At 38.4% G+C, this 12,484-nt stretch overlaps 2 protein-coding genes across 3 annotated transcripts in view; both read left to right on the plus strand.

Moving 5' to 3' along the window:
- LOC107700258 (NEDD4-binding protein 2-like) overlaps nt 1-7,376 on the plus strand; it is a 15,727-nt gene extending 8,351 nt beyond the window's left edge. Inside the window, exons 8-15 of the mRNA XM_016501863.1 lie at nt 51-1,331; nt 2,640-2,725; nt 2,856-2,956; nt 3,735-3,861; nt 3,947-4,129; nt 5,355-5,523; nt 5,659-5,782; nt 6,604-7,376. Coding sequence (XP_016357349.1) covers nt 51-1,331; nt 2,640-2,725; nt 2,856-2,956; nt 3,735-3,861; nt 3,947-4,129; nt 5,355-5,523; nt 5,659-5,782; nt 6,604-6,661 — 2,129 coding nt within the window. The 3' untranslated portion in view covers nt 6,662-7,376. The remainder of the gene's footprint in view (nt 1-50; nt 1,332-2,639; nt 2,726-2,855; nt 2,957-3,734; nt 3,862-3,946; nt 4,130-5,354; nt 5,524-5,658; nt 5,783-6,603) is intronic.
- Nucleotides 7,377-8,060: 684 nt separating this feature from the next.
- On the plus strand, nt 8,061-11,893 carry LOC107700273 (rho-related GTP-binding protein RhoH-like). 2 transcript variants are annotated; one of them, XM_016501878.1, is made up of 3 exons: nt 8,402-8,419; nt 8,524-8,580; nt 10,128-11,893. In XM_016501878.1, the coding sequence occupies exon 3, from the start codon at nt 10,414-10,416 to the stop codon at nt 11,011-11,013; it is 600 nt and encodes a 199-aa protein (XP_016357364.1). In that variant the 5' UTR covers nt 8,402-8,419; nt 8,524-8,580; nt 10,128-10,413; the 3' UTR covers nt 11,014-11,893. The 2 variants fall into 2 exon arrangements, with proteins under 2 accessions (XP_016357363.1, XP_016357364.1); XM_016501877.1 differs by having other exon boundaries at nt 8,061-8,580.
- The last annotated feature ends 591 nt before the right edge of the window (nt 11,894-12,484 follow it).

The raw sequence follows: 12,484 nt of genomic DNA on the forward strand, positions 1-12,484 counted from the left end.
GTTGTCAGAAGAGAAATGCAGATTGAGCCCAAATGTCCAAGAAACTCTGTGTTCAAAGGTTGTCGTAGATTCAGAGAGCAGTCTGGAGAGACGGAGAGGGCTTAGCAGGAGAGTGGGGAAATCTTGTAAACTGGCACTTACCTTCACCAATCAAGGCCGTTTGTTGCCTTGCTCACAATCTCCAGTTATTTTGCATGAGCCCACTGATCTCGCACCTACAGGAGAACCACCTTCATTGCCCATGGTGTTATGTTCCTGTGCCTCGACCCAAACACAACCTCAGGACTTTGCCTTGCTTTGGAGAATTGACCAGCAGAAATGTTCTGAGTTAGACTCTAACTTATCTAGTAGTGGTGTGTTTGTTTCGGAGGGAAACTCTTTGCGTTTCACCCCAAAAACAAATGAAGAGCAGTCTGCCTGCCAGCAGGGAGTGCCGTACCGCGTGGTCCATGAGAAGGGTTCTCAGGTGGAAGAGAACGACTTTAGAGAATCTCACTCTAAAAAGCAAAACCTCGAGATTCTGAGCCGCCATTTCAGACGTGTCTCCATGGATAATCTGGAGGACCTTTATGAGAAGTGCCATCAAGATATTGAGTGGACAACTAACTTGTTACTAGATTCTGGAGAAAGACTGTCTAAAGAAGATTATGAGGATGACGAGGTTGACATGGGGTCTTTGGTTCCTGGGGAAGAGTCATGTGAACTATCTATAAAACCATCAGAAACTTTGATGGGCTCAGAAAGTGACTCTAGCAACAGGTCAGCAAGTAGCATCAGTCCCAAATTTCAGGAATCTAACTTTAGTGATGTTAGCCAAGCTGATGATGATTGGAGTCCAGGTCTAAGCTCACAAAGCGAAGCTGAAGGATCTGATGAGGCGAGCATGACAATGAAAAAATGTGAGCCCAAAACTTCCTTTGCGATAGAAGGCACTAAAGTACAACTGGAGGTTACAGCAGCTAATGAGGAACAGCCAGACAAAACAGGTCCAGGGCAGGAAGAGGCATTAGAGAGACAAGGTGAGAACGTTGTTCAGTGCCTTGATGGAGCATTGAAGGAAGGGAGCGAAGAGGAGGCAGGAGAGGAAGAAAAGGAGGATGAGGAGACAAGAGCAGAGGTGAATGCCATAACTCAGTCACTGCTGTGTCAGGTTGACGAAATGGAGCGTAAAGAGGAGGAGGAGAGGAAGGAACGAGAAAGAGAGAGAAAGAGAGCCCGACAGGGGGGAAGAGAGCCAAATTCAATGGATATTCAAACCTTGGAGCTGAAACTTCCGACTGAACTTGCATTGCAACTCTCTGAGCTTTTTGGACCTGTTGGGGTCAGTCCAGGTAATAAAACATCTAATCAATATGCCGTATAAATCATTCAGTGAATCAGTCAATCATTCCAGTGACATGAAGTGTCGACCCAAAACAATACAAAACCCATAACATTGTTTTTAATGTAGTGTGGGTCTATATTTTTTCAAACCTTGGGGAGTTTCGTTCATGGTTTTTGCATGACCTACCCATAATGGGATTTCCCCAATTTCACTTCCTTCTACCAAATGACAAATGAATTTGATACAAAATACTGTAAAGTTTAATTGGACCCACAATCTTTAACAACAACAACAACAACAAAGGATACTGGTTGTGTGTTTTGTGTTTTGTCTTCTTTTAAAAGTTGATACCGGTTTATTTTGCTGTCGTAACTATTTGATTATGTGGTTAGTTTCATTTTATAATTTTCCATTAAGCATTGTTGTTTCCTTGCTGTCCATTATCCTTTTAGAACAGAACTGTCATCACGACCAATTGAGAACCACTGCACTAAACTATTGTGTTCCCATTAAAAGCATTTCAGCTTAAAGGGATAGTTCACCCAAAAATGAAAATTCTGTCATTAATTACTCACCCTCATGTCGTTCCATACCCGTAAGACCTTCGTTCATCTTCGGAACACAAATTAAGATATTTTTTATGGGATCTGAGAGCTGTCTGACTCTGCATAGACAGCAATACAACTGAAATGTTCCCAAGTCCAGAGACATAGCAAGGAGATCGGTAAAATAATCCATGTGACATCAGGGGTTCAACCATAATTTTACGAAGTGTGACACAGCTGACAACAGCATACGCGGTTTACGTCCAGCTGATATTCTCCAAAATGGCGCTACAGGGTGACGTGGAGAAGACGAATTGTTGAATAAAGTCGTTATTTTGTTTTCTTTTGTGCACAAAAAATATTCTCGTAGCTTCGTAAAATTACGGTTGAACCCCTGATGTCATGGAATTTTTTTACAGATCTCCTTGCTACGTCTCTGGACTTGGGAACATTTCAGTTGTGTTGCGGTCTATGCAGGGTCAGACAGCTCTCAGATCCCATAAAAAATATCTTAATTTGTGTTCCGAAGATGAACGAAGGTCTTACAGGTTTGAAACGACTTGAGGGCGAGTAATTCATGACAGAAGTTTCATTTTTGGGTGAACTATCCCTTTAAAGGTAGTCTAACATATTTATTTTCAGTCTGATTCCAGTTTTGTTTTTAATACAGTGATATGAAGAGCTCTTACTTTGAAATGAGTAACCACATCAATCCTCATTCACGCTCATAAAATCGTTGTAAAATCTCTTTGAAATCCATATGGTTGCAGGTGCGTTTTCATCAGATGACTGTGCAGTGCAGATAGACCTGAACTTGGCCAAACTGCTGCACCAGAAATGGAAGGAAACTATTCAAGTAAGATATTTTGATATTATGTTTACAGTTTTTGGATATTAACCTACAAAAACAGCATAGATTTTTTTTTTTTTTTTAATTTGATTCTGAATTGATGTAAAACTTACCTGGTGTCTGTTGTCTTTGGCAGGAGAAGCACAGACAGGCAGCTCTGTCCTATCAACTAATGCAAGAGAGTGAGACCGCTTATTCTCTCAATACACACAAACACAGAGGGAATACTAATGTGCAGTGGGTATAACATCCAACTGAAAGATATAACACCAACATGTCAGAAAAAAATTTAAATAACCAGAATTATGGAGTTGGAAAAAGGATCAGCCCCTTGTGTCAGTATTTTGTTGAAGCACCTTTTGCTTTAATTACAGCCTTAAGTCTGTTGGGATTTGTCTCTACTAACTTTGCACATATAGGCTTTGCAATATTTGCCCACTCTTCTTTGCAGAACTGCTCAAGTTCAGTTCAATCTGATGTGAGTGTTTGTGGACTGCAGTCTTCAGGTCATTCCACAGATTTTCAGTGGGGTTTATAGTCAGGGCTCTGACGAGGCCATGCAAGGACGTTTACCACTTCTTCCCATTGGCAACTTTCTGGCAGAGGGCAGCAGATTTTCCTCAAGAATTTGACGGTATTTTGCCCCATCCATTTTTCCTTCTATCCTGACAAGTGCTCCAGTCCCTGCTGCAGAGAAACACCCCTCCTAACAAACCATACATCAATGGAAAGCTTCTTCATTCAGCTTTCAATTTCGAAAAATTGACACTTAAGACTGGTTTTGTGGTCCAGGGTCACATATGTGCTTTATAAGTACTAATAAACAGTCAGTATGCAAGTAATATGCATGCTAGTTAATAGTGAGAATTGGTCCCTAAAATAAACCATTTGTTTGTTATCATTTGTTTTTAGAAAATTATGTGCTGAGGAATTGTGCACAATAAGACGAGAAACAATAACTAAGAAAGCAGAAATAACCTGAAAGGAAATGTCTCCTGACCATCTGCTTGTGTAGTTACTCTCTGGAGCAGACCGAACAGTTTTTGCATGCTCTGTTGGATGACGGGCCAGTCAGAAATGTAGTGGTTCCTGAACCTACTCCTCAGCGTAATGGCGCGCACAGAACTCCGAGCAAAGAGCGGGTGAGCTACGTGTGACCATACAGCATACTGAAATGAAACGGAATTTCTGTGTTGATTGTTGATGCATTTTGACTCACTCACTCAGAGATGGAAGCCGAGAGATGGGGAGGCGGAAGCTGCTCAATTCCAGGATTCAGAGGATCCAGAATATGAGGACTTCCGCACAGAGGCAACACTGCAGAGACATCAGCAGATAGAGTGTTTTAACAAGGCAGCTGAAGCCCATCGGCAGGGACGCAAGGATGTGGCTAGTTTCTACGCACAACAGGTTCAAGAGATGAACATTATAATGTGTGCTGAAAAACTGATCCAAAAACAAAAGAATAGTTTTGAGACAAACACAAAATTTAAACAGTGTTTTAATGTGCAAAACGTCATTTCTGGTGATGAGCTATGTGTCTGTCCACATTGAACGATTGCTGCGCCACTTGACACACAGATAATAACATTTCTTATGTTTAATTTACAAGAAATAAGGATTTTCAGTACAAACTCACAAAAAGTGCAACAGTGCCGGCCACTTTTTCAGCAGCCTTACTTCTGGAAGTATTTTTCATTTTCATTTTTCTTATAGGAATTAAAAAAAGATCTTATGAGTTATAAGCCATGAATCAAACCAGTCAACATATGAGGCTATATGTGTGTGTGTATATACAGTTGTGGTCAAAGTTTTACATACACTTTGCAGTATCTGCAAAATGTTAATTATTTTACCAAAATAAGAGGGATCATACAAAATGCATGTTATTTTTTATTTAGTACTGACCTGAATAAGATAAGATGTTTGTTTTGTGATAGTTGTTCATGAGTCCCTTGTCCTGAACAGTACGAAATGAAAAAAATATGATATTTAGGCAAAATAAGAAAAATGTACACATCTTCATTCTTTAAAAAAAAAAAAACAGCTGTAAAAAAAACAGTATTAAGAATCAAGCGCATGTAAACTTTTGAACAGGGTCATTTTTATAAATTCAACTATTATTTTCTCTTGTGGACTATATGTAAACATCTTTTATGTGAAATATCTCATTCAGGTCAGTACTAAATAAAAAATAACATGCATTTGGTATGATCCCTCTTATTTTGGTAAATTAATTAACAAATTGTCTGATTGTTGTAGAATGGGACAATCAGACAGTGTGAAATGGCATTTTTATTTGCATAACCTGACTGACTGTTGCACTCTGTAGAAATCAAAATCATTTTTGCAATTTCACATCCCGGAATTGCTCATTCATAAACTGGAGAATTACTTGTTTCTCCTGATTCCTAGTTTCCTCTGGACCATTCTGGGGATTTTCAGACTTTCTATTGAATGAACTACTCATTCCACGAAGCATGAATTCCATCTCTTTCAGGATCCCTACATGTCGAGCATTATTTCCTATATCTATTAGCAGGTGCTTTTTAAAAATGCATGCCGAGTGCAGTGCTGTTCTTGGATCAGAGCTCTTACTTATAAAGTTTCTATGCACAATTTTGTGTATGCTTAGGGTCACATGCATGGGGAGAAGATGCGTGAAGCGAACCATCGAGCAGCCATGCAGATATTCCAGCAAGTGAATGCTTCACTCCTGCCTCAGAATATTCTAGATCTCCATGGACTGCATGTGGATGAGGCCCTTCATCATCTTAGTCAGGTTCTCACCGACAAAAATTTAGGTATGTGATCCACAAACATACAAAAGAACAGTTTTTCTAGTGTATGCAGCACATGGATTGTGCAGGTTTTGGTGTGTTGGATAATGTTTTGATTTCAGAGTCTGGCGTTGTCTTTAATGGCTGTGTCTTTTGTAGAATTGAGTCAGGGTTTGTGTCAGCCTCAGCTGTCAGTCATCACGGGAAGAGGCAATCGCAGCCAAGGAGGAGTGGCACGCATCAGGCCTGCTGTACTAGACTACCTCAAAAACCACCACTTCAGGTATACTGACTGCATCCAGCGCTCTTGCAATGTGTCTTTCTGAATGCTACATTGATTCAGTACATGCTACTGTCATTCCATCGCTTGGAACGAAACATCTTTCAGTGTAGACGCATTCTAGGTCCTGCCAATGAAGTATTAAGAATATTTGCACACACACTTAAGTCACACAGCTGGGTCTGGCTATACTTTAGTTTGGGACCAATTCTCACTATTATCTAACTATTAACTGTGACTTTTGCCTCGATAAACTCCTAATTAGCTGCTTATTAATAGTTAGTATGGTAGTTGTTAAGTTTAGGTATGGGGTGGATTAAGGGATCTAAAATATGCTCATGCAGAATAAGGCATTAATATGTGCTTTATAAGTACTAATAAACAGCCAGTATGCTAATAATATGCATGCTAATAAGCAATGAGAATTGGTCCCCAAACTAACGTGTTACTTGGTCTTTTATTCAAAATATTGACAAAAATTCACAGTGGGTCTGTTTTTCTAAATTAGGTTATTTCATCAGCATGCATTGATCAACAATCCAAACTTGATGCACATAGTGTTCATTATTTGTAAGGTTCTTCATCTTTTTAAATTGAAGTTAATTTTAAAAGCTATTTTTGAAATGAAATGGAAAAAAAAAATCATAAAAGTTAAAAGAATAAAAAATGTATAACAAATGTAATCTGAATGCTAAGAAGCCAGCAGCATTATAGAAGCATACTAGGGACTTAATTTGACATATTTTGATATTGTATTTTGCAGAACCAATTGTCATTAAATGTACATTTTGTGATTTATTCATTTCTTTCTGTCTTTCTCACAGTTACACCGAGCCTAAGACCGGATTGGTGCTGGTCACGCTTCACAAAGAGCTGCTATAATGAAGCTTTTACTTTTAGATTTCTCTCTTTCCACTGCCTTAATCCAGAGCGTCTTCTCTGAGGACTAATAGTGCCAGTCTTTACACAGTTCTTTTGTCTGTTTGCTACATACATATTTTCACGTCTTTCAGTAATTGTGCATCGAAGTCATAAAAATCAAGGTACTACATATTTACAGTGTTTTATAGTGTATTGAGCTGTATATACAGATTATACTATCTTGAATGTTGATGCTCCCTCGCAAGGCCATTAGTCACAGGATGGCTTATTCTCTTCAGTGTTGGTATATGTAGAAATATATTTAATAGCGTTTCTGGAAATATAAATGCTGATGCTCAGTCAGCTTTGCATTTTAGTTGGTTTGTGAGCAGCTTGGACGGATCCTAGATCAGAATGATACATTTTATGTTGCCTTGACGTGCTAGTGCTCGAGTTTTAGCTCAGCTTTGGTTTTTATATTTCCAGTTTAAAATGTTGATGCCACGCATATTTTTATAGACATCTTAATGCTGCTATGCAAATCACAATTCTTATGTGTAAGAATTTATTCTGGAAAATGTTTTTGTGAAATTGTATATTTGGAAAGATTTTATATGTATAATTTTGTTTTATTTTTGTTAGACATTATGGTGGGGAAAAAAAACTGAAGGGAAGAATAAAGTCTTAAAATGTACAAGCTTTGATTCTTTTGGTGAAATTAAAATGGAGTTTATTCAGCACAGCTCTATAGGGCTTAGTGTAGCATGTGCTTGGAGCTCAAAATCACAGCTGAACATTTTCTACATCCTCATTTCTCTTTCTACATTTCCCCTTGAATCAGTAGAAACCGTTGGTGGGGGAAAATATAACTCCGCATGTTGAACGCTCAGTAGCTGACCTTTGTTTCAATTAGTAAAGGTCAGATTCCTCCATGATGAAAGTGGCAGCTGTCGATGTGAATGCAGTGCACTTCCTCTCCATCAGAGGGCGACGCGCTGAATGACTTTTTCTGCCATTATTCATTAGAAATGTTTGATGCTATAGAACAGGGGTGTCCAAACTCGGTCCTGGAGGGCCGGTGTCCCGCAGAGTTTAGCTCCAACCCCAATTAAACACACCTGAAGCAGCTAATCAAGCTCTTACTAGGCATACTAGAAACTTAAAGGCAGGTGTGTTGAGGCAAGTTGGAGCTAAACTCTGCAGGACACCCAGTTTGGGCAGCCCTGCTGTAGAACATGCACTGAAGTTTGGATGCTTTGAATCGCGTCCTTCAGCTGATCTAAACAGCAATGTGTTTGCTGCAAAACAAAACTATCATGCTTTAATTCCATGCCCTTTCATAACTTAAACAAGTGCTCTGGTAATTATTCTATTTCACTTAAACTTCATCCCAAGGCTATTTTAATACTATACCAGCTAACAGACCTTTCTAAAAGGTGTCTAATTTGTGATCAAATAATTTAAACTGGAAATAAGGATTCCTTTCAAAATGACTAAAATGTCTCAGGGACCCCACACAAAGAATCTTGTTCTTGTTTGTATCTTAGTTTCTTTTCCTTGCTGCATTAGACCGTTTCATGCGTAATGAGTTCTTGACTGCAGAAGAAGCAAGACTCGATGCCGTAGATGTGCTGAGAACGTCACAGCGGAAGCTTAGAAGGGATTTGATGTACGATTTTACAGAGAAAAGAGCCCAGCCTCGCATTTCACTTCCCTCTGCTAGAGGATGCAGCATATGCTCTGTCTGTGAAGGCATATATTATCTCTCTGTGCTCAAAGGTGCTTGAGTTTCCTGAGTTTAACAGTTTTTAAGTTTTGAGAAAAATGCAGCATTGGACTGAGGTCTGATCTCTTTCTAATGCTTCATTAAATTAAAATAACAGATGCTAAACTGAGCTTTATCTACGCATGTGAATCTCACGGTTGAAGGGTTCAAAGAGGTGAGTTGTTTTCTTCTTTGTAATGCATCTATTAATTATACCGTGCCTCAGTTTAAAACTGTGGATCCTTTTTTCTATAAATGTATTAAACTTATTTTGCCTGCATAAATTGATCACCAATCCGAACCTGATATGTATAGTGTTCATTATTTGTAAGGTTCTTAACCAGTTTAAATTGAAATTAGTTATTTTGTAAATTCAATATATTTTGTAAATATAAATTTTCACATCTTCAAAAAAAAAAAAAAATGAAAAGCATATTCTTGTTTCGGATTAATATAATGTGGTTAACAAGGACTTCAATAAATTGTTTGATACTTTTTGTTGACATGTCAAATTTTTTAGTTACTAATTATTTTTCGATGAACAAAAATCTATATTTTTATTATACCTTGCAATGCTTCAGAGTCTGTGAACAGCGTGTGTGTGTGTGTGTGTGTGTGTGTGTGTGTAAAGGGAGTTTTCTCCATCACCGATTGTATTGTAATCCTTTAAATTTAGATTATGGTTTCCAATATTCATAGTATTTCTTTAATGAAACACACAAGACTTTACAAATCCTGTCAATAAGGATATAATTGTTGGAGTCATTTTATAACACCACATTTTCTATACTAGCAAAGAAATACACCGTAGAGGCTATTAAATACTTGCCAGATTATAGGCCTGCTTCTCAAGAATATTCTGGCTGACGATGTTTCCAGTGTTTTTTCATACCGAAAAGTGTTTTCTGACAGTATATCACAACCATTTGGCCTTTTGTGGTATTAAGTGGAGCAGCTGTTTGAATCATCAGTGTACTTTCCTCTCATGACAGCCATGTTGCCATTTCGAGATTCATCTTTGAGGTTGAGTTTTGTCGAATGCGCCTTTACCAGCATTGGCCCATAGAGTTATTAAACAAACAAACAAATGAGCTGTCGCATTTGTGCTAAACAGCATTTTTTAGAATACTATAGCCAAAAATGTGTCAATTCGACTTTAGTCGATAACAGGGCCGTTGTCAATGGGAAGTGATGTCTGAGGCCTGCAATGAGAGGAGTCTACTGTGCTCTGTGGTGTTAGCGGGATATTCTATTGATTTCTAAGATCTAAGAATGATGTTGTAGTATTTCTTTGGTATTTTAAAGATATTAAAGGGATGATGAACACAAAAAAATGAGGGTGAGAAAAAGACGGAATTCTCATGTCATTCCAAACCTGTATGACTTGCTTTATTCTAATGAACACAAAGGAATGTATTTAGAAGAACGTTGGGGTCCAAACAACATCTGACTCCATAGTCATTGTATGGACCAAAAAAACCCAGAATGACACACTTTTCAAAATCATTTTAGAAAGAGAAAGAGAGTCATACAGGTTTGGAACGACACGTGGGTGAGTAAATGATGACAATGTCTTTTAAATGAAACTGTTTCTTTAAATATAAGACCAATTAGATGAATTTTTTGTAGATTACGTATAAAAAAATCTCATTGCATAAAAAACATTTCTTGGTGTTTTGCGATTGCATAATAGTAATTGTACTTCTTTGTTCTTTCAATTAGGCAGGAGTGAAACGGTCAAAGGAGGGATACAGCTGAGCCACTTCTGGATTTCTCCATCTTGAATATCTCTAATGGACCATAATGAACTCAGCTCCTAAACCTTCACTGGATTACAGAGCCGAGGAGGGAATCACCACAAGACTTCAGAATGCTGTGTAACTAGCAGTGCTTTTATTCTTAGAGCTCACATTTCTGCAGACTTGCAATTAGAAAGATGACTTCATCATCTGTTGGACACCACTGATCGTTTTTTTACACTCATTATTTACAATAACTACAACACCAGATGGACAGAAGGATGAATGGGCTGGTAGAGGCCTCAGTGAAATGCGTCCTGGTCGGGGACTGTGCGGTGGGTAAAACGGCACTTCTTGTACGATTCACTTCTGAAACGTTCCCAGACAGCTACAGACCTACTGTCTATGAAAACACTGGCGTTGATGTATTCATGGATGGAGTCCAGATCAGCTTGGGACTGTGGGATACAGCAGGCCATGATACATTCCGCCAAATCCGGCCCATGTCCTATCAGCAGGCGGATGTGGTTTTGCTCTGCTATTCGGTGGCAAATCCGAATTCGTTAAATAATTTGCGGCACAAATGGATCACTGAAGTGAGGGAATATCTCCCGAAGGTTCCTGTGCTGGTTGTTGCCACACAGACGGACCATCGTGAGATGGGGCCGTATCGCACCAGCTGCACCGCGGCTTCGGAGGGCAAACAGGTGGCACAGGAGATCCGTGCCAAGGGATACCTGGAATGCTCGGCTCTCAGCAATCGTGGCGTGCAACAGGTTTTTGAGTGTGCTGTTCGGACGGCTGTTAATCGGGCACGAAGACGGACACGCTGGAGACTCATAGACATTAACCCCTGTAAAATGTCCTGATGCTTTTAAAAGAGGAATGTCGTTTGATTCTCATCACTAATTGTTTCTCACACACAATACCAACTATTTGAAGCCTCAACAAAGACTTCTTAACACTGCTATCTTAATATTGTATACTTAAGATTTTGAGTCATTACAGACATCGAACAGATATTTATTCATTAAAAAGCTGTGTCCTTGTTGTTGATTTTATGAGTAGAAAATTATTGAACACAGGAAGTCGAACATATCTTTTAAAAGACAGGTGCGTCTTTCATTGCTACTCGTGTTGGAAAATGTGCATTTGTAGATTGGAGCTCTTCAAGTTCAGTTTTAAGTTTCATTCTTGTGAATTAAAACGGACCCTTAAAACTCACTCTCAATCTACCTGGTTTCTCTCCTAGACCTGCATGTGAAAATGTAAAATAGGGATTCACATTAGCTCATAATGTCAGATCACATTCTGCAATCTTAATTTTAAATGGCGATTAAATCACTTTGTTTATGAATTTCTGATTTGCTGACAACGCTTTTTTCTGTGTCTTGTTGTTTATGGAGCTTAAAGCTATAAGATGAGAATTTCAGTCGTGAAGTTCTTTTTCTTAAAAGATTGATTTCATAATCTTTATGAGGTCACTTAAAAAAAGGAGTTGTTTTAATAAAAAAGAGTTTAGCTCTGTGTGGTTTGTCACGCACAGCGAACCATGGAAAATATGTTTACATACGTTCTGACTAAATAAGCAAAGGCGTGTGTTATTAAAAATAAGAATTATTAAACTTATTAATGCTAAAACTATGACAACCCCCTTGAGAAGGACCCTCTTCCTAAAACATAAAGTTAGCTATTTATTTTAAGACTCATATTTACTGTGTAAAAAATTGTGATTTAATTTTGTTACTAGAGCCAAAATAAACATTATTATTCGAGATGTGCATTGATGAGTTAAAGCTATTTGTATAGCATTTTTTACAATAAATTCTGTTCCAAAACAAAATTAGTTTTCTTTCGTTCCTTGTTTTTTTTTTTTGCTGAAATTTCCTGCGGACAGTGTGGGCCCTTCTGGAGACCCCCTGGGGGTCCCCAGACCGCAATTCGAATACGCCTTTTGCTAAAAACAGTTTTACTAGAGGTTATACTGTTCATTATCTCTTCTGTCGATATACAATGAACTGCATCTGCTATCTGAGATAGTCAGCCACAGGTATACGAGCGGTTTCTCACACACACACAAAACAGAAAAGTAGTTTTAGGAAAGTATAGAAATGATTAAATCACATACTACTTTGAAAATTCTATAAGCCTCAGATAATATGTAATACATGATACATAATGTCTTCATTATGACAGTACATATGTGCAGGACATAAAGCGAGCATGTTATATACAGCCATTCTGAAACACTCTATTCTAAGGTTCCAGGTTTGGTTGTCAATGTGAAGGTTAAGTGTGCGCTGGTGAGAACGATTATGAAGACAACAGAGATAGCGTTCA

Source organism: Sinocyclocheilus anshuiensis, unplaced genomic scaffold (assembly GCF_001515605.1).
Source record: "Sinocyclocheilus anshuiensis isolate Anshui unplaced genomic scaffold, SAMN03320099.WGS_v1.1 scaffold326, whole genome shotgun sequence".
NCBI lineage: Eukaryota > Metazoa > Chordata > Actinopteri > Cypriniformes > Cyprinidae > Sinocyclocheilus > Sinocyclocheilus anshuiensis.